Raw genomic sequence first — 22,575 nt, 5'->3', positions numbered from 1 at the left:
GACTTATCAGTAACACGGACATTCCCACTACACACTGATTCTATATCCTCGACCTGTCTCTGCAGACCAGCAACTTCCTTACGACTGACCATATGGTTTTAATTTTATCCTGAGACTTAGCTGTTCTATCTGCACACCACATACTTTTTGCCTTCCTAATAACATTTTTAAGCACCTAACAATACTGTTTGTAATGGGCTGCTGCATTTAGATTTTGACTGTTTCTAACGTTTTGATATAATTGCCACTTCGTTCTACAAGATATTCTTATCCCTCTAGTCAGCCACCCAGGCTGCCTGTTTGTGCTAGTACCCTGTTTTAAACGTTCTAACGGAAAGCAACTTTCAAAGACCATGAGAAAAGTCTTGAGAAAAGCATTATATTTATCGTCTACTGTATCAGTGCTATAAACATCTTGCCACTCTTGTTCCTTTATAAGGTTTACGAAGGTCTCTACAGCAACTGGATCAGCTTTCCTGAACAGCTGATGACTATATTTAACACGTGTTGCAGCACAAAAATCTTTTAAAGTTAAATTTGTGCATCACGATCTGAAAGGCCATTCACCTTTTTGCTAACAGAATGCCCTTCTAGTAATGAGGAATGAACAAAAATGTTGTCTATGGTTGTTCTACTGTTACCTTGCACTCTCGTTGGAAAGAGTACGGTTTGCATAAGATTATATGAATTAAAGAGGTCTACCAGCATCCTCTTCGTTGCACAATCATTTATACAATTAATATTGAAGTCACCACATATAACTAACTTTTTGTATTTCCTATAAAGTGAACCAAGAACCTCCTCTAGCTTTAGCAAAAATGTTGTGAAATCGGAGTCTGGGGATCTATAAATAACAACAGTTAGAAGTTTAGCTCCGTTAAATTTAACCACACCTGCACAAGATTCAAACACCTTTTCAGTGCAGTACTTTGAAACATCAATTGACTCAAATGGGATGCCATTTTTCACATACATGGCTACTCCCCCACACCGCAAAGAGCTCCTCGAAAAGCTGCCAGCCAACCTGTATCCTGGTAAAGGAAGCCTCTGAATTATCTCCTTATTTAAGAAGTGTTCAGATGTACCAATAATTTCAGAGTCAACATCTATAAGCAGTTCACTAACTTTATCTCTAATACCTTGTATATTTTGATGAAATATACTAATTCCCTCATTACTCGGATACCTAAGCTTTGTCAAAAGTGATTCCCTTGTTAGAGAGACTTCCCTTAAGCAGGAATACCTATCAGCTGACTTCAATCTAAAAAGGGTGCAGCTCTAACACCCACTACTGCAGGAATTTTCCCATGAGTGACCCCACCAACCCCACCTATGCTGTCACCTATAAGCTTTGCCAACCTCCCGTTCCCATACCTGTTGAGGTGCAGGCCATGTCTAGTGAAACCCGTCCTGCTGATAGACTCCACCGACACCACTGAAATGTGACCCATGCTTTCTGTCATCAGCGCACCCCCAAGTCTCATGTTATTACGCCTGACGGCTGTATTAAGATGAGGCCGATCGTGATGCTGAAACAGTTCCACGAAATGCACATTCGTGTTGCCAGTCTGAGTGGCTATCTTTTCCAGGTCACCATCTATGTTATACTCCCCATCCCTATCAATACTATTACCAGCCCCACCCACAATCACTACCTCATCCTCTTTAGTAAAATCCCTACATAACCCCCCTATGTTAACAGTCACCTGAGCCAACCCTGCATTAGGCTTCACAATGCTGGTGACCTGGTACTCACTCCCCAGCACTTCCTGCAACTGCTGGCCTACACCTCTGCCATGAGAACTACCTAACAGCAGAACCTTCTTCTTCCTCTTCGACTTTGCAACTGTTCTAGGCACAGTAACTACTGAGGTCTGCTGCATACTTCCTACATCTACAGCTACTAGAGATTCCTCTCCACTAGACTCTGACTGTTGGTCATATCTATTGTAAACACCAATAGTAAAAGTATCTGAAAATCTTCTTCTCCTAGCAGATCTCTTGCCAACAGCCAGCTCCCATTCCCCAACCCCCTTCTCTCTCCTCATCCTATCTAGCTCCTCCTCTGCATTTTTCAACTGCACCTGAAGGGCACAGATCTTACGCTCCTGCTCCTCTATCAACTTACTCTTGCTACATAACCTGCAGTTCCAGGAGAGGATCTCACCAGAATGCCCACTGGCTTCCCCACTGCATTCCCCCCCAGTGAAAATACTTCGAACAAGTCTCACACCGCAATCCACTACTCACGAACCTACGGCAAAGCCCACACTTCTCACTCATGGTAAAATTTTACTTTTTCTAAGTTCCGCTACTACAATAAGAATATGTTAAAAACCTGACTACAATAATCACAAACTTACTCTACAAGGGAAGTAACTACTATTATTAACAGTATTAATAAACAACAAATGTGAATATAACAAAAGACTAATACAGAAAGAGAATCAAACGTCTAATGACACAGTAACGAAGCTGAAAACAGTTCCCAAAAGGTTCTTCTGAAATTATTTCACCAGAAAACACCAAGAACACCGGTTGAAGACTACTAAAGTTCCTAAATAAACCACTATACACAAACAATTAATTAGTACTTAGCTTTCGATGCGCCGCTACAGCTGCACATCCAAATGTTGCTGCATTTACCATACCATAGTCTGCGTTACCTCCTTCGCCTTTATAATTGAATTTGGGCCGACTGTACTTTTCCCAGACAGTGGCGAGAAGCTATCGTTGTTCCTGTTCCGAAACCTGGAAAGGACAAACATCTCCCCTCTAGCTATCGCCCCATTTCTCTCACGAGTAGTGTATGTAAGGTTTTGGAGTGTATGGTGAATTGCCATTTAGCTTGGTGGCTGGAGTCCCGCAGCCTTTTAACACCTGCCCAATGCGGTTTCCGAAAGCATCGTTCTGCAGTTGACCATCTTGTTGCCCTCTCCACTTATATCATAGAGTAGCAATATTTTTTGAACCGGAGAGAGCATACGATACCTGTTGGAGGACAGGCATCCTCTGCACACTGTTCTCTTGGGGCTTTCGAGGTCGGTTGCCCCTTTTTATGGCAGAGCGCACATTTAGATTGCGGATGAACACTACTCTCTCCCGTACTTTCTCCCAAGAAAACGGGGTACCCCAGGGCTCTGTGCTAAGTGTTATACTGTTTGCCATTGCTATAAATCCCATTATGGATTGTCTCCTTCCTGATGTCTCGGGCACCCTCTTTGTGGACGATTTTGCAATCTACTACAGCTGTTAACGGACCAGCCTTCTTGAACGACGTCTTCAAGGATGTCTCGATCGCCTCCACTCTTGGAGCATCGAAACCGGCTTCCGCTTTTCTCCCAGTAAGACCGTTTGTGTTAATTTTTGGTGTCGTATGGAGTTTCTTCCACCTTCCTTACATCTAGGACCTGTCAACCTTCCGTTTTCGGACGTCGCTAAATTCTTGGGTCTTATGTTTGCAAGAACACTGTGCTGGTCCTCCCACGTTTCCTATCTTTCGGCTCGCTGTCTGCGAACCCTCAACACCCTCCGTGCCCTGAATGGTACCTCGTGGGGAGCGGACCGAGTGGTCCTTCTCCACCTCTATCGCGCCTTATTGCGATCGAAATTGGACTATGGAAGCACAGTTTACTCCTCTGCTTGGCCGTCTATTCTTCATCGTCTCGACTCTATCCACCACCGTGGATTACGTTTAGTGTCTGGAGCTTTTTACACCAGCCCTGTGGAAAGCCTTTATGCTGAGACTGCTGAACCTCCGCTGTCCAATCGGCGAGCTGTCCTGAGTTGTTATGCTAGCCATCTGTCTTCCATGCCTGCAGATCCGGCCCATGACAGTTTTTTCAACGCCTCCTTGGATTTAGGGTATGCAGGCCGCCCTTCCTCCCTACTACCACTGGGAGTCCGCTTCCATCAACTGCTCCATTCTATTTCCTTCCGCTTTCCTAAAACTTTCTTGACAGCTTGGGGTACAGCACCGCCTTGGCTCCGTCCCCACACCTGCCTGCTCCGTGACCTTTGTCAGTTTCCCAAGGATGGTACCCTTCACTTGTTTATCATCGGGCATTTGCTGCTCTATGCGCACAAAATGAAGGATGCCACATTTATTTACACTGATGGCTCAAACACATCGTTAGGGGTTGGGAGTGCCTATATTGTTGGCGACACCCCAAATCAATTTCGGCTTCCCGACCAGTGTCCGGTTTATACTGCGGAGCTTTACGCTGTTCTCCAGGCTGTCCAATACATCCGTCGCCCTCAGTGGATACAGTATGTTATCTGTTCAGATTCTCTCAGCCCTCTCCTCAGTCTCCAAGCTCTCTACCCTGTCCACCCTCTGGTCCATCGGATTCAGGACTGCCTCCACTTGCTCCACTGGGGGGGTGTCTGTGGCGTTCCTCTGGATCCCAGGACACGTTGGTATTTGTGGAAATGAGGTGGCCGATATTGCAGCCAAGGCAGCAGTCTCTCTTCTTTGGCCAGCTATTCGCATGATTCCCTTCGCCCATCTACGGAGTGTTTTATGTCGTCGTGTTGCTTTTTTATGGCACGCACGTTGGTCGTCACTTCCCAATAATAAATTGCGGTATGTGAAAGCTCTTCCCTGTGCTTGGACCTCTTCCTCCTGAACGCGTCGTCGGGAGGAGGTAATTTTAACTAGACTCGCGATAGGGCACTGTCTTTTTAGCCATTGACATCTTTTAAGTGGCGATCCTCCCCTACTCTGTCCCCACTGCTCTCAGCTGTGGACGGTAAGACACCTTTCACTTGAGTGCCCCTCTTTTACTCCGTTACGCGCCCGTCTACAGCTGTCGCCTGATATATCTTCCATTTTAGCAGATGACACGCACTCAGCCGATCGCGTTCTTGAGTTTATTAGTGCCAGTGAGATGACGTCAGTCATTTGAAGCCCTTTTTGGGGACAACCAACCCCCTTCTATAGTGGTTTTTTAAAGCTTTCCTTCTGTTTTTAGTTTCTCCAAGTTTTTGGGTTTTGTTGCTATTGCTGCTGGTTTCCAGTTTCGTTTTTTACCTTTTCCTACGTCACAGACCGGGCGCTAATGACCGTAGCAGTTTAGCGCCCCCAAAAAAAAAAAAAAAAAAAAAAAAAAAAAAAAAAACTAGTGACAAAATGTGAGAGTTTCTTGACAATTATTTACTTCAAAACTCTGTGTGTAAGCCAGATTTGTTGTAACTGTATGCTTATTGCAAATAACTGTGTCCCATTAATCCCAGCACCAGTGACATCATGTGTTGCAGAAAGAAAGATATGATTTGGTGCAATATCTGCCACTAAAAAGAGCACGGTTCATTTACACTTTGTTAGTCCCAAACTGGTGTGTTGTCTTTAATTGTATACATGGGAAATTTGACAAAGTTTGACAAAATATACTTGAACTCAAACTGTAGTGGCAGCTATTATGCTACTGCTGAACAAAGATTATTCTTTCCAATTGATAGTTATTGAACTTCTCCTCAACTGGCTGGCCTCAAAGGATTGATCCACTCAGTACTGTGCGGCTGTCTCAAAGGCATCTCTCAAACGTTTCATAATAGAAAGCTGAAAAGGAGGAAATGCTGCTTTTCAAAGAGGGGAAAATAATAGCATATTGACTGAATATACGAGAGCTCTGGAGATGTCAAAGCTAATGGCTGTTGTGGTTACAACAACATGATGGAGAGAATTGATACCAGCCTAGCAAGTGAAAAGAGTGAAAATATCAGAGAGTAGAATTTTTCCATTTTATAGAACTTGTTTTATGAAATGAAGTTTTCCATTTCATTATATAAGGTAGTAAGAAGAAGCCACACTCTGTCTGAATTGCTGTTACAAAGATGATAATTTTGAACCATCAAGAAGATGATTTTGCCTTAAAAGCATCAGATCATCCATCTTCAAACACTAGTCCCAGACTTCTTATGGGAATGGAATAATTTTCCATCACTTCCTTCACATACTGTGAAGAAACAAGATCCAATAAGGAATTGCACGTTATACAGGTGTGTGCATGATGCACACGGGCTGAAAGTAAAAATATAGCAATAGTGTTGTTGTGACGACTGTAATATAAACCTATGTGTTGCTCAATGCTTACATATCACATGGCTGCAAATGTTTGTTATACCAAATTAATGTTCACTCTGCAGCAGTGTGTGCTCCAATTTGAAATTCCATGGAAGATTAACGCTGTGTGCCGAACTGGGACTCTAACCTGGTATCTTTGCTGAAGTAAAGCTTTTAGCACATGTTGTGAGTCATAGTAGGCTCAGTTGGTAGACAATTTGCTCATGAAGGGCAAACATTCTGGATTCAAGTCCCTCTTTGGCAGATGGTTTTAATCTGCCAGGAAGTTTCATTTATGTTATTGTCAAATCCGTCCTTTGACTTCCAGTTTACGTTGGAACTGTGAAAAACACCTTTTCTCAAATTTTCATCCATTTTTATGTACAGCAATATATCCATGATTTTAAAGTACAGACATCTCTGAAAAATCTCAACACACTGCTGTGACTGACGTGTCTTATATTACTATATAAAATGTATGTAAACATGTATTTTTTCCTGGAATAATTAGAATATTGTCAGTGAGATCCAAATGGTAATATTGTGAAGAGAGTGTTTGGTGGTTGTTCCTCGTGCAGGACATTTAGTGTCTGCAGGTTTTCAAACTGCCATATAATAATTATGGATTGCTTCACCCAGAATTGTTGTCATAACACTGTTTGGCTTTACGGATCCATACAGTTGTAATTGAATAAATATCTTACTGCTCCCACATTTGTTCAAGAGTTCAATTACTGTGGAAGTGTATATCTTTCTTTCTTTGCTTTCTTTATTTTTAATTGTAGAGTGTGTGAATTGATATCTCACTTCTTAATTGTTATGCAGCAATTACAGCAGATCTTGTACAAAACACAATCAATTATTTAATACTAATGTAGAACCGAGAGACATGTTGTCACTAATAATGTATTTAAAAAACTGCAACTGACTGTACTTCTCAATATAGTATGTATGTTTAACATCTCCACATTGATAAGTATTGTTCTTATGTCTGTCGTATGACAAGTAGTCTATTTTTAACTGATTATTCTTTATGAATATTTCTGACATGTCTTGATGAATAACTGCTGTTTTCAGTGTTAGAAAAACAGTTGTTATAAGGTTATACCAACAAAGAAGCAGTGTATTCTACACTTTTACTGGACAGATAAAAAATCACTTAGTCCTGGAATGAAACTCGAGTATTCTAATGTAAAAATTTGCCCACTGCACTAGTGGCATAGCACATCTGATCTGTGTTGGATGAAAATACTTGCTGTACATGTGATTACAGTGTAGCAAAATTCAACTTTCATGACCCACCTAGCAGACCCGGGGGTTAGAATAGGCCTGAGATATTCCTGCCTGTCGTAAGAGGTGACTAAAAGGAGTATCACACGTTTTGGCCTTAATGTGATGGTCCCCTGTAGGGTTTGACCTCCATTTTTCAAAATTTTCCTGAAGAGCAAGCCAATTGGGGAAGGGCTCCTTACATGGTGCATTGTGCCCATCGTGCATTGAGATCTTTAGTCCACTTTCTCGTCGTGGCATTGCAGTCCCGCTCATCCTCAATCTCTTGAGCAAGAACACCTTCTTGGGTGCATTTTCCTCGCCCACTATGCAGTGTCGTTTTCTGTGCCAGTGAGGACCGTGGAATTCTTAGCACTTGATATCCAACATGGTAACCAGTCCATTGTGGTGGGGCTGCCTTGTACCCTGTTGGTTGTAGCCCCCTGACTACACAGGGATCGCTCTGCTGATGCCTGCGCCATTAACTCCCCATGTATGCCAACAAGTAGATGCCCGTCACCCTGGGGCATCTGGTCTCCCGGGAATGGCCGTCCTGCCAGGTGACTTTTGCTGCAGCTGGGTGGCACCTGTGGAGAGGGCCCCTGGTCGGAGTGGGTGGCATCAGGGCATATGATGTGCGATGAAGCATACCACATGATCAGTTGCTGGTGATAAAACACCAGCAGTCTCTAAGTTTTCAAAGTCTCAGTACAATGCAAGGAAGTATGATCCTAAATCGTTTCCCTCCCTGGCCACACCAGGAGGAACGGCAGGCTAAGGATGGCAGCGAACCTCATTCGCCCTGGCTCCTCGTATGTACAAGATCTGTTGGGGACTTTTTTGACTCGACGAAGCCTCAGTTTTTTGTAGAACAAGTAGCCTCGTCTTAGGCCTCCGCTATGAGAACAGTTGTAGCCCCATCAGATCTGCAAGTTCCAATCGGTATCAGGGCCGGAAGACTACACCTTCCCCCTTGATTGTGGGGGGGCACTTCCCTCCCTGTTGCTCCTGCACCACCTACCTTGGGAGCACTGTGCCTCCAACCATCGGAGACACCAGTCCCCACATCTAAACTGGAGAAACTTAAGTCTTTTTCCGCTCCTCTCGCTAGGAAGATGTCCCTTGGGTCACTCCCTTCCTAGGTTTCTGCTAGGAGAAAGAAGACACCCGCCAGTGGCTGAAATGCCCAAAAGCAGCTGGTCGTAGAGCTTCATTATCATCCTCAGTCCCGGAGACTGAATCAGCGACGCCCTCGCAGCCAGACAAACCAAAGGAACAGCGAGAGAAATCCAGAAAGAAGACCCCAACGACCAAGGGAATTGTGATGGCACCCACACCACCACTGCCTACAAGCTCTGCGTCTGAGGATGAGGTGACGATTCTGGCTTCTGCTGAGGACCTAGATCTCACCAGACCCTCAGACACACTGGATATAGCCTGTTCAGGAAATAAGTCAGTCGCAGCAGGTGACTGTGAGGCGTAGACTACCCCATTGAGAGTTCCATGCCTTCCCAGTCTCACCATCACATCATCCACCAGTGGAATTGCGGTGGTTTTTTCCACCACCTGGCTGAGTTACGGCAACTGGCAAGCTTTACACCTGCTTTCTACATTGCCCTCCAGGAAACCTGATTCCTGGCAATGCGGACCCCTGCCTTTCACAGGTACAGGGGAATATTACAAGAACTGTAGTGAATATAATACAATGTCAGGTGGAGTTTGCGATTATGTCCTGAACTCGGTATGTAGTGAACCTGTGCCCATTCAATCTCCTCTTGAAGCTGTGGCTGTCAGGATATGGACGGCACGGGAAATAACTGCAATGTATATCTCCCTCTAGATGGTGTGGTACCACTGTACATATTGGCTGCACTGATTGATCAATTCCCTTTTGAGAGATTTTAACGCCCATAACCACTTGTGGGGTAGCACCATGCTTACTGGCTGTGGCAGAAATATCGAAAATTTACTGTTCCGATTCAACCTCTGCCTCGTAAATACTGGGGCTGCCACATATTTCAGTGTGGCTCATGAAAGTTACTTGACCATTGATTTATCAATTTGCAGCCCAGGACTCCTCGTATCTATCCACCGGAGAGCACATGATGACCTGTGTGGTAATGACCACGTCCCCATCTTCCTGTCACTGTCCCGGCATCATGCCCGCGGACGCCTACCCAGATGGGCTTTGAACAAGGCAGGCTAGGTAGCCTTCACCACTCCTGTCACCCTCGAATCTCTCCCACGTGGTGCCATCCATGTTGCGTTTGAGCTGGTCACTACAACGATAATTCCTGTGGCGGAAAATGCGATCCCTCGTTCTCTAGGGTGCCACCGGCAAAAGAAAGTCCCTTGGTGATCACTGGAAGTCGCTGAGGCAATTAAAGATTATCGGCGAGCTCTGCAGCGACGTAAGTGGCACCCTTCCGTAGAGCACCTAATATTCTAAAGCGACTCCGTGCCCATGTTCGCCTGCTTATAAAACGGCGGTAAAGGGTTGTTGGGAGAGGTAAATGTCGACCATTGGGTGCCATATGTCTCCATCCCAAATCTGGACGAACATCAGACGTCATTTTGGGTTCCAGACCCCAACAGGTGTCCCTTGCATTAACATCAATGGCATGCTCTGTACTGACACAAACGCGATTGCCGCACTTTGCAGAGCACTGTGCTCGAGCCTCTGTGTCGGAGAACTACCTCCCAGCCTTTCGCACCCTTAAACGGCAGATGGAAAGGAAAGTCCTCTCGTTCACTGCATGCGACAGTGAACCCTTTAACGCCCCATTTACAGAGTCGGAGCTTTTCAGCGCCCTTGCACATTGCCCCAACGCAGCTCCTGGGCCGGATCGGATCCACAGTCAGATGATTAAACACCTCTTGTCTGAGTACAAGTCATATCTCGTCATCTTCAACTGGATCTGGTGCGATGGCGTCTTTCCATTGCAGCGGCTGGAGAGCACCATCATTCCGGCACTAAAACCCACTACAAACCCGCTTGCTGTGGACAGCTATCGTCCCATCACCCTCACCAACGTTCTCCGTAAGGTGCTGGAATTTTGGTGTGCCGGCATTTGGGTCGGGTCCTGGAGTCACGTGACCTACTGGCTCCATGTCAGAGTGGCTTCCACCAGGGTCACTCTGCCACTGATAATCTTGTGTCCCTCGAGTCTGCCATCTGAACAGCCTTTTCCAGATGCCAACACCAGTTTGCCGCCTTTTTTGACTTACGTAAAGCATATGACACGACCTGGCGACATTATATCATTGCCACATTGTATGAGTGGGGTCTCCGTGGCCCGCTCTCAATTTTTATCCAAAACTTCCTGTCGCTCCGTACTTTCACGTGCCTCCCATAGTTCCCCCTGTATTCAGGAGAACAGGGTTCTGTATTGAGTGTATCTCTATTTTTGGTGTCCATCAATTGCCTAGCAGCAGCTGTAGGCCCATCAGTCTCCCCCTCTCTGTATGCGGATGACTTCTGCATTTCGTATTGCTCCTCCAATACTAGTGTTGCTGCGCGGCGCTTACAGGGAGCCATTCACCAGGTGCAGTCATGGGCCTTAGCCCACAGTTTCCAGTTTTCAGCTGCGAAGTCGTGTCTCATGCGCTTCTGTCAGCGTCATACCGTTCATCCGGAAACTGAACTTTGTCTTAATGACGATCCACTCACTGTAGTTGAGACATATCGATTCTTAGGACTGGTTTTTGACACCCGATTGACTTGGCTACCTCACCTTCTTCAGCTTAAGCGGAAGTGGTGGCAGCACCTCAGTACTCTCCGCTGTCTGAGCAACACCAACTGGGATGCAGATCGCTGTACACTGCTGCAGCTCTACAGAGCCCTTGTTCAATCCAACCTTGACTATGGAAGTCTGGTTTACGGTTTGGCGGTGCCCTCAGCATTGCATTTACTCAACGCAGTGCACCACTGTGGCGTTCGCCTCGTGATAGGAGCTTTTAGAAAGAGTCTGGTGACAAGTGTCTTGTTGGAGGCCGGAGTCCCTCCATGCCGGTTATCTTGCACACATTCGTAGCTCTCCTGAGCATCCAAATTACCGTCTCCTTTTCCCACCCGTGTCAGTTTATCTCCCGCATCGACGGCCCAGGTCAGGGCTCATGATTGCGGTTCACATGCGATCCCTTCTTTTCAAACTGTAGTCTTTCCCTTTACCACCTCTACTTGAGATCCATTCACGTACACCTCGGCCGAAGCTTCGTTTGGACCTTTTGCATGGCCCTGAGGACTCCAATAACCCCACCACTCTCTGCTGTCACTTCCTCTTGATTCTTGACGTGTTCTGGGGCTCTGAAGTTGTTTACACCGACGGCTCGATGGCTGATGGTAATGTTGGCTTTGCCTATGTCCACAGAGGCCATATTGAACAGCATTCCTTGCCCTCTGGCTGCAGTGTATTTTCTGCAGAGCTTGTGGCCATATCTCGTGCACTTCGGTACATCCGTTCCTGTTCTGGTGAATCGTTTCTTCTCTGTTTGGACTCCCTGAGCAGCTTACAAGCTGTTGACCAGTGCTACCCTCACCATCGTTTGGCAGCAAACATCCAGGAGTTCATCTCTGCCCTGAAACAGTCCAGTCGTTCAGTGGTGTCTGTGTGGACCCCAGGACACATCGGCTTCGCAACAAACTTGCTGACATGCTGGCCAAACAGGCTACACCGAAACAGCTCCTGGAGATGGGCACCTCTGAAACTGACCTGCATTCTGTCCTACGCCGCAGGTATTTTTGGCTTCGGGAGATGGAGAGGCATAACAGTATGCACAACAAAGTGCGTGTCATTAAAGAGACACTGAATGTGTGGAATTCTCCCCTGCTTGCTTCTCGCAAGGAATCAGTTGTCCTTTGTCGACTCTGCATTGGCCATACGTGGCTCACACATGGTTACCTCCTCTGTCAAGAGGACCCACCTCACTGTTGCTGTGGCTCCCAAATTACAGTTGTCCACCTCTTGCTGGACTGCCCACTTTTAGCTGCTCTGCGGCAGACTTTTAACTTTCCCAGCACCCAACCTTTGGTGTTGGGCGACAATGCCTCAAAAGCAGCTTTAGTTTTACGTTTTATTCGTGAGGATGGGTTTTACCATTTGATTGTCCTCCACCCTAGGGCTCTTAGGATGGAGGTTTTAATGTGTTGCAGAGTGGCTGGCTTCTCTCTCTCTCTTAGCTTTCTTGTTTTTAATCTCCTCTCCCTGTTTCTAGCATCTCTCTGTGGTTTTCTTGTCCTGTTTTGTTGTTCTTCTGGTTCTTCCTTTCTCCTGTTATTATGCCGTATGTCTTCTTTGTTTTCTTCTTTCCCTTGGGTAATTCTTCTACTGGGAACAAGGGACTGATGACCTCGCAGTTTGGTCCCTTCCCTCCCCCCACTCCATCCCTTTTAAACCAAACAACCCTTTCATGACATTTTGTTGGCTTGTTTGTATTGTTATTATGAAAGGAATCACAGAGTGGTCTCATTGCACGCATTTTGTGTCGCACACTGACAGGAAAAAAATCTAAACATAATTAATATCCAGTAATGAAATTTCAAGAATATATTTGTCGAGATAACATGTTTAAGTGATTAACATTGCAAGATCATGAACATGAAATGCAGGTACATTAATAACCGATGTAATTGCCAAGATGTTGAATGCAAGCGTGCATGCATTGTGTTGTACAGATGCTGGATGTCACTTTGTAGGATGGAGTGCCATGTCTGTTGCATTTGTTCGGTCAGTACAGAGACAGTTAATGCTGTTCGTGAATGACACTGGAATTGTCATCCAATGCTGTCCCATATGTGTTGATTGGAGGCAATTATGGTGATTGAGCAGGCAAAGGAAATATGTGTGGACACTCTATAGATTACGTTATAGCGGTATGTGGGTGAATGTTCCTCTTGGGGGGGGGGGGGACCAACAATGGAATGCTGTTATGAATGGCAGCATAACAAGTCAAATTATCAGACTGACGTACATATTTTCAGTCAGGGCACATGGTATAACCATTGGAGTGCACCTGCCATCATATGAAATCGCACCCCACACGATAACTCCAGGTGTAGGTCCCATGTGCCTAATACACAGACAGGTTGGTTGCAAACCCTGTACTGGGCTGCTTCTAACCAACACTGGCACTGAGGCTGAACCAGCTTTCATCCCAAAACAAAAGAGGCCTCCACCCTACCCTCCAATAATCTCTCACTTGACACCACACAAGTCACAGATAGCAATGGTTTGGGGTCAGTGGATTACACGCTACAGGGCTTCTGGCTCGGAGCTGTCCTTGAAGTAACCAATTTGTAACAGTTTGGTGTGAATCTGTGGTGACAACTGCTGCTCAAATTGCTGCTGCAGAAGCTGTATGTTGCTCGGTAGAGCCATGTGGCTGTCCGGAGCCCAGTCTTTGTTTGACCAAACATTCTCCTGAATACAGTTGCCAGCAATTGTGTACAGTGGCTACATTCCTGCAAGTGTTCTGCATTATTGCAAAAGCAACGTCCAGTTTCTTGTAGCCCTTTTACATGTCCTTTGTCATCTTAAAGGCAGTCTTGACTAACATCATCTCACCACATTCAATCTCAAAGGTGACTATTGCTCACAAATGTTACAGCATGATTCCATACATCCTTAACAATATTCCAGAGACATTCCTTGCTGGATATATTAACTTTCCTGATACGTCTGTCCTCATCATCCCAGACCATTTCAATGGGATTACAATTGGGGCTTTGGGATGGCCATACCATATCACTCAGTACTTTCTGTTTTTCCTTTGATGCAGTGTAGCTCATACAGTATGCAGACTGATGTTCATTATCCTGTTGTAAGGTGAATCCTTTCTCTAATAAGCACAATCCACTTCGTATTGCATGATACTGATGTATGTGGTGGTACTGCTTCCGATCCATACTTCCTTGTATTTTCACAAGGTCGCCAACTCTATCTCCAGCAAAACATCCCCAAACTGTGTTTAACTGTAGGTAGAACACCCTGCTGGGCTACCGTTTCCCCTACAAATTGCCGAATAAATATTCTCCTTCCGGTTCCAAAAATCTCGAACTTCTATTCATTGGTGAATAACACCTTTGTCCACTCTTCCGATGTCCAAGTATGATGTTTTCTGGCCCATTCAAGTCTCTTCCGCTTATTTATTGGCCTTAGAAGGGGTTTTCTTGCTGTGGCACATCCTTTCAAGCTGGCTTCAGTTAGTCTCCTTTTTACTGTTGCAACAGATATTGTTGTCATGTTCATTTCTACCAATTCTGCACGAATTTGGGGCTCTGTTTTGATTCTATTTCTCTTACTGGTAATTATGATACATTTATCATCACTTTTAGTTGTTCTGGGTCGTGGAGCAATACTAGTTCTGTCCACACTTCAGTGTCACGAAGGAACTGACATGCAGGAACCACATGTTATGTACCGGAGCAATGCTTGCTGTTCACTGCCGATATCACATCACAACAGGGAACAAGTCAGGTGCACCAAATGCAGTGTCTGTCGGCAAATAGGTAAACAAACATATCAGATAGGTACATAATCTTTATGTACACAACATTGTTTGTTGGATACTATTGTATCTTGATGACCACAAACAAAAATCATGGCGTGTACAACTGTTGTACTATTCCTTTGCTTCCTCAACCGAATCCACAGTATTAGTCCTTATCTACAGAGAACTAGATGTCATTTATCGGGTGTATTGAAATTAATGAGCAGTATTGTACTTCTTGGTGTTGCGAATTTTTTTCTTTCAGTGTAGTAACTCATATGCAAACTGTTTTCCTCCTTTTTCGTGGGATGTACCATTTTTATTGACTGTTGGTAAGTTTGTATACATTTGCAATGGAAAGTTGTCCATAAATTCTTAATTTTTTCGTCTTTGCTCCCAAAGCACTACGACCATATTTTTTTGGCAAACTGTCCTAGGTTGTTATTTTTTAATCGATTATCTTCGTTGTCAGTCGTTCTATGTCCCACAGTTTACGTGAATTATGATAGTATTTTATTCAACTTCAGCAACTGTAGCCGTATATAATGAAATAATAAGCAACCAATTACATAAAAGAAATTTAATTTTTTTACCAGTTTTGGGAACTTAGTGTCCTTCTTAAGAAGGTTATGCCTATTGTATTATTTTCAATTGTTAATAATAAAATGCCATGGTCATGTAGTTCACTCACTTTATTATTGACACTCTCAAATAATGCGGTAGGTTTAACCTTCTGAAGAAGGGCACTAAGTGCCCGAAATTGATAAAAAATTGAATTTCTTTTACGCAACTTATTGCTTATTATTTCATTATAATTATGATAATCTTGAATAAATTGCTTTGTCAATCGTCCACTTCACATCACACGTGAAAGCTCCACAGTCTGGCGACAGCTGGTGATGAGGTGTAACACATTGTTTCTTGTTGGCGACTGGGTGGCTCGGACAGGCAACAATTTGCAAAGACTGTGCTGCAGTGCCACCTGAGGCTCGTTTTGTATCAGCCTAGTCAAATTGCTCCATGTAGCATGCACCATGCTGGATTGTTGCCTCAGTGCAATTGTGCTTTAAGCGTTGAACACAGCTCTTATCACAAGTGGAACTATTTTACATTAATCTTTTCCTCCTCGTAATATTTTTCCTGGTGATGTTAGGATATCAAGGTACTTGTAGACAACAATGTGAGGTTACGGCAGACGAGCGTGTAATAAGCACTGGAAGATGGAATTCTAATTCTGGAACTGCTCAAAATAATGATTCCAAGTTAATTTGTTGTAGGTTACAGTGTGTCTGCTTAATAGAAATTATGATTTAAGAAAGTTTTGTTGAAGTTGTTACATAGGTTCTTTTTGAAATGCAGATCACAAATTCCCTATGGCAACGGCAACTTCTGTACTGCTGCTGCTGCTGGTGGCGGCATGTCGGTGCCAGACGGAGTCCAGTTTTGAGGAGCCATTGCACAGCGATGTGGCTCTCTCAGAGCTGGAGCGTGAGGGGAGAGACCAGTACCAGCAGGCTGTGGAGAGGATATCCATGCCGCAGTCCGGGACCTGCTGGAAGCAAGCTGTTGCCGCCCTTCAAGGTGGCTGCCGGCAGCTCGACGAGAAGGTATGGCAGTCTGCTGGGGGTGACAGTTGGCAAAAGTGAACTTAACCAATAGTTGGACGGCAACAAATAAAGGTTGTGATGTTCCTGTTACCTGATAGGGTACCCTGTAAATTGTGGAAAGTGGACCTCTGATAGACACCTTTATAAATGGTGTCTGAGTAACAAGAGTTCAGTTTGTTTGGCATGCTGTTTACAGGAAATTTGCACCATCTCCGTTGGCACAGCTGTGTTTTGTGCTGAACTTATGTTTAAGAAGTTCCTAACCAGTGCAGACTAGGTCTGAAAGAGAACCCTCAATCTTTGTTGCTTCGTATTACCTACTGGACTGTGAACTCTCTCTGACAGGTTGTTTTTGTTAATATCCAGCAGAATTTTGCTCAGGTGTTGAGACTTTTCCTATTTCAGTTCTTTTATTTTCAGCATTAACATAACACAATTCATATATGAAAAAAATATCTTTGGTGAATAGTTTGTTGCTTTATTTCATAACTTCTTGATCATTTTGTTGGATAGGTACGATTTTGTAAGCTTATGATTTCAGATGGTTAACTCAAAATATCACGTTCGCAATTGCTTTTAATAATACAAATGGTGTGCTTTGAATATAATTGCAAAATAGTGCTTACCTTCTGTGCATCAAGATAACTTGCTTAAGAAATACTTCAGTGAATATTCATGAATTCTCTAGGGTTTATATTTTCAGCTGGGAAATGTGGGAATTTTCTCATCTGGGAAACCCCAGGAATTTTTTGGAACTCTGGGAATTTTTCATTGTTTCAGTGTACAGTTAAATTTCTGTAATTTTGACTGGCAAGAACTGGTACTCTAACAAAGAATTTAACTTGAGCTCACTAATGCAGAATAATACGATAGCAATAAAACATAAATGAGAGGAAAACACCTAAATAAAATTTAACAATGTAGGAAAGGATAGATTGCTACTTAACATATAGAAGACATATCAAGTTGCAGACAGGCACGATTAAAAGACACTCACATATAGCTTTTGGTCACAGCCTTCATCAGTAAACACACACACACACACACACACACACACACACACACACACACACACACACACACAATGGATGTGAGTGTCTTTTAATCGTGCCTGTCTGCGACTTGACGTGTCCTTTTATGGTAATTAGCAATCTATCTTTTCCTACATTGTTGATATTCCTACCTGGAGTTTCCATCATTTGAAAATAAAATTTAAGTTGCATAGAAAATGTGCCATGTACAACAAAAAAACACAGTGCACAAACAAGCATCTGCTGAGAGCAATATGTGTCAAAGGCTTTAGGACGAAGACAATGCATTACTTCGTAACTACAACTGCTTTCGATGAGCATGACATCACAACTGTTGACATTTCCAGCAGGTAGCGATAAAATATTGCAAATGATGGTTCAAGAAGGATTACTTTTGAAATACATTTCCTTTTACGCAAGATCAATTATGTTATGTGTGGGGATGTGCGATGAAGATTTCGGGCCCAGAAGCCCAGCTGTTTATGTCATTATTTAAAATTTGACTGCCACATTTGTGTTTGATATATGTCAAAAGTGACAAAGCTTCAAAGTTACTTTTCATATTTATTTTAGTTCTTTCTACTATATCATGCTACTAGTGTATGTATTGAGGAGGAGGAGGGGGGGGGGGCATGCCAAGTGTGGTCTCGCCACGCATGGGGGCTTGAATCGGCTGACAGTATGCACAGAGCAGCACTGACTGATCCTCACTATGTTCGTGCAGTTGTGCCCTCAGATCAGTTGTTCTGTCTTGTTCCGACTGGATTCACGAAGGGATTATTTCCATTATTGTTTAGAGGTTTATGATAAGCCATATTTTTTTTTTACTTTGATCGGTTTCATGTATTACTTGGTTACTACCCAACTGGCAATGAGTTTGGAGCGGTTTCTGCACATGCAGTCTTAAAGTATGGTTTCGTCAAGTTCGTCATTACGGAAGCCGTGCTACTGGTCCTGATTGAAGAACTTACTTTATAAGTGACCACTTTGTCGGCTTTCATTAACACACAAGGTACCATTCCACAAGTCCATCCACCCACTTTTCCTCCGTGTAATATTCAGCCAAGTATTGAGAGGGCCTGTCGGTATGACAGACTCCAATTTGTGCAAAGCCTTCTCTTGTGGATTCCACCTAAAATGTATCAATTACTGTGTCAGCTTGCCCCATTAAAAGAACTTGCACTTTTGATCACATGTGGGGTTTATTGTCCAACTACCATCGCAAAAGAACCAATGACGTAGCAGTGCGAGTTGAATTCTGTCATTGCCACAAGAAACCAAACAAGTCGTACAGGACCTGGGCAGCCGAATTTCACGGCATTATAAGTGCCAGTTTGTTACTGATGTGGACTCTATTGTGCGTGACACGAGTCAGTGTTCTCTGTTTCTGTCTTCTCGTTTCTGTTTTGTCCAGCACAAACATTTGGTGTGCCGTAAGCACTGGGCTACTTGTAATGCTTGCCAGGAGGAGGTGACATCGCTCTCTGTGTGTCGTTCACTGTAGGTCACTTAGAATGTGGACAGTGGTGTAACTCCAGTGCTTGTGACTTTCCCAAGTTGTGCGTTAAGTGTTTTCCACCAAGTGCTCCAGCTACAGGGTGACAAAGCTGGCGCAATGACGTTATTCAATCCTCAAACCTAAGCAAGTTTAGGCTTGCTGTCGTTGACACCAATCATGCAGAAGCTGGTAAGCTATAACAAACAGAACATTGCACCGATGGGACAATGTACAGTATTTGCCTCTTACAAGTGAGTAGTTTGTTTCATTACATTTTTATTGGTTGCTGATGCCAGTGTCGAGAACTTGATTGGGATGGATGGATTTCAGGCGCTTGGATTTTCTTTCACCGATGCTGTTCACTGTGTGTCTGATCAGGTACCGTATTCTCAATTGGAAACACTGTGTGAGGAGTTTTTGGACGTGTTATTCGGAAGGTATAGGGTGTGCTACAAATTTTTTTGCTCATATTTTTTTTGAAATCCACAGCTCGGCCTCGTTTTTGTCGTGGTCATCCTATTCCTGTCGCCCTGAGAGGTCAAGTGAAAGCAGAATTGTTTGGACTTCAATCTTAAGAGGTAGTGCAGTGTGTTATGGCTAGTAAATGGTTGTCTCTGCTGGCTGTAGTTCGGAAACTGTTACGGAAACTTTGCCTCTGTGATGATTTCGGAGTTACTGTCAACATGCAGTCAATCATAGATATGTATCCTACCCCACTCTAGGAGGAACTGTTGGAGAAAGTATCGAGTGGCCTGTACTTTCTAAAATTGATTTGCCTGAAGTGCATCTGCAATTCCTGTGGATAAAGAGTCTTGGCGGGTTCTGGTTTTGAATACTCCATTTGGCCTGTTTGGTTGCAAGTTAATTATCTGGAGATTGTTGTCACGGACTCTTCCATGGCCAGCCACGTGAAAAATTTGCTCACTTTGTTTTTGTCTTATGGTCCACAGACTTATGGTTTAATTTCGCAAAATCTCAGTGTTTTCAACCTTGTATTGTTTATTTCGGGTTTGAGGTCTCGTGGGATGGAATTTGCCCTCTGCCAGACCACATCTCTGCTGTTACATCTATATAGGTCTTGCCCCTTGCCCATGGAGCAGCTTCGGGCCTTCCAGTGAAGGTAGCCTACTACCATAAATTCCTGCTGGGGGCTGCTGCATTGGCTCAGCCATTGCATGCCTTGTTGTGCAAGAATGTACCTTTTTGCTGGAGCCCGGATTGTGAACGTGCTTTTCAGGTGTTTAAATCCAAAATACTCTTGGCATCTTGTTTAGCTATGTTCTCTCTGGATCAGCACATCTTTTTGGCAACTGATGCCTGACAGTATGGCCTTGGCCCTGTCTAGTGCACCAATATGTTGGTGGCTCTGAACAACCTGTTGCTTTTGGCTTCAAGTCTCTCTCCGTCTGGCCCAGAAGCTTTACTCTCAGGTGGAAAAAGAGGCTCTTGCCATAATCTATGCTCTTCAGGAATTTCAAGTTTTTGTGTGGCTCCAAGTTTCGATTTATTACTGGCTATAAACCCTTGGTTTCCTTGCCTGACAAGGCAGCACACTGCCTACAAAGCTGGGCACTGTTCTCGTCTTGCTACAATTATGAAACCTATTTTTGACCAACATCTAAACATGCCAGTGCAAATGCCTTGTTCCCGCCTTCCTGTAGGTCCTAATTCCCGATTTTGATAGTAAAGAATTGCTTTGCTTCCAACTTGATATTGAAATGCAGGCTGCAGTCTAGGGTTTCCCAATTACAAGCTTACACACAACAGCAGCTGTTGCCGTCAACAGCGTTCTCCGCCAGGTGGTTCGGTTTGTTCGACGGGGCTCACCAGATAAACTGCTGTGTCGGGCTTTGGACCACCTGTGCAACTATTTTTCCTGACAGTATCGCGTCTCTGTTTTTGACAGTGCTTTGCTGTTGCCCACAGAAGACCTCTCTCCCGGAGTACTCATTCCCTCCGTGTTATGGCACGAGGTTCTATGCCTTCTCCACCAGGGCCATAGGGAACTTTAGCACACTGAACTGTTAGCTAGGAGACATGTTTTTTGGCCAGGGATTGATTGTGAACTTATCAGTTTTGTCATGTCTTGTGAATAGTGTGCTGACAACAGGCAGTGCCCAGAGGGCATATCTGTCCCCCTGGCCAGCATGACGCCAGCCATGGGAATGCATTTATGTAGACTTTGCTTTCTTTAATTCCTATTGGCTTTTGGTTGTAGGTGCATTTTGTGTTTCCTTACATTTTCCAGTTGCTTAGTCATAAGCTGAAGTCACAATTTGTACGCTTTTGTTTTTTTTAATTGGTGGGTTGCCTTGTATCTTAGTTTCTGATAATGGGCCGCAGTTTGTTCCTCACGCCTTCAATTTTTTTGTTCCCATCACGGCATTCGTCATGTTACAGCTTCCCCACTCTACCCTCAATCAAACGGCAAGGCAAAATGACTAGTGCATACGTTCGAGTTCCAAACGAAAAAGTTTTTTGTGAATTCTTCACCGGATGACATACATCTCCATTTTCTGAGCAGTTATCGTTTCACACCTATCAGGAACTGGAGCCCAGCTGTGTTGCTTCATGGCCAGCAGCCTCACAGACTCCTCCACCTTCTTTAGCCTGCACTACACCTGTTGTGGTCGGGTTTTATATAGCTGCTTATCGCCAGTGTTGGCGCTAGGGGTTGGTAGTGGGCCCAAGTGATTGCCAGTCACTCTTGTCCGCTGCTGAGGGCACCATTGTTGTAATGTCCATACAGCCGACGACTGAAGGCACTCTACTTTGATCTGTTGGTGCCCCCTCGCTACTGGTTCATGGGTGCGTCCCCGTCATCGCGGCCTGCCCTCCACCTTGAGCCCGTCGTTGCCTGTTTTGGAGGTGCCCCTGTCCCATTGGCTGCCTCCTACATGTGCGGCGCTCTAGGGTTTGAGTTTCATGTTGCTGGGTGCTGGTACATCTCTGACCTTGGGTCTGTTGGTGCAGTCTGCTGTTCTGGTTGAGCCAACTCCACTGGCCCCCTTTCCATCATTGCCTCAGCCACTGTCGCCGGTGGGTCCTACCACTTCTCCTCTGTAGAGGGGTTTGCCTGCTGATGATGTGACAGAGATGGCAATATCATCATCCTCTCCAGTGCTGTTGTCAGGCACCACACATGCTCACTGCCCTCGGGCATGTTGGTATCTGCACACATTCTGGCCCTATGCTCCATTGTCCGCCCAGCACATCGTCCCATCCCTCCATTGGCAAAGGCTGCCATCGCTCCGGATCTGATCTGATGGATGTGTGTCTGACGGTTTCTGTCCGGCGCTGGGGCGCCCAGTTCGCATGGGGGAAAAGTGTGCTGTTCTTGTTACAAGAGCGTGTGAGTGTGGATGTGCTGAGTGTGGTGTTGCACACACGTGTGCTTGAATCGGCCGCCAACTGTATCAGTACTGGTCGGTTGCTAGAGGCCACCTGTAGGAGGCATGCATGCAGCCTGTAGAAGGCATGCATGCAGCGCAGTCACCTGTGTGCTGTTTGTCACTGAGTTGTGCACATATATGCGCTGAGCAGCACGGACTGACCCTCCCTATGTTCATCCAGTTGTATTGCTCACATCAGTTGTTCTGTGTCTTGTTATGTGTGGAT

General features: G+C 44.7%; 1 protein-coding gene across 2 annotated transcripts in view; it reads left to right on the top strand.

The window, feature by feature from the left end:
• Window positions 1-22,575, top strand: part of LOC126425014 (uncharacterized) — a 124,506-nt gene that overhangs the window by 24,688 nt on the left and 77,243 nt on the right. For both annotated transcript variants that reach the window (XM_050087922.1, XM_050087921.1), the window contains exon 2: window positions 16,181-16,428. In XM_050087922.1, the coding sequence (XP_049943879.1) occupies window positions 16,195-16,428 (234 nt within the window). In that variant the 5' untranslated portion in view covers window positions 16,181-16,194. The remainder of the gene's footprint in view (window positions 1-16,180; window positions 16,429-22,575) is intronic.

Source organism: Schistocerca serialis, chromosome 10 (assembly GCF_023864345.2).
Source record: "Schistocerca serialis cubense isolate TAMUIC-IGC-003099 chromosome 10, iqSchSeri2.2, whole genome shotgun sequence".
NCBI lineage: Eukaryota > Metazoa > Arthropoda > Insecta > Orthoptera > Acrididae > Schistocerca > Schistocerca serialis.
The sequence above is the reverse complement of the archived record's forward strand: the minus strand, read 5'-3'. Positions and strand labels throughout refer to the sequence as shown.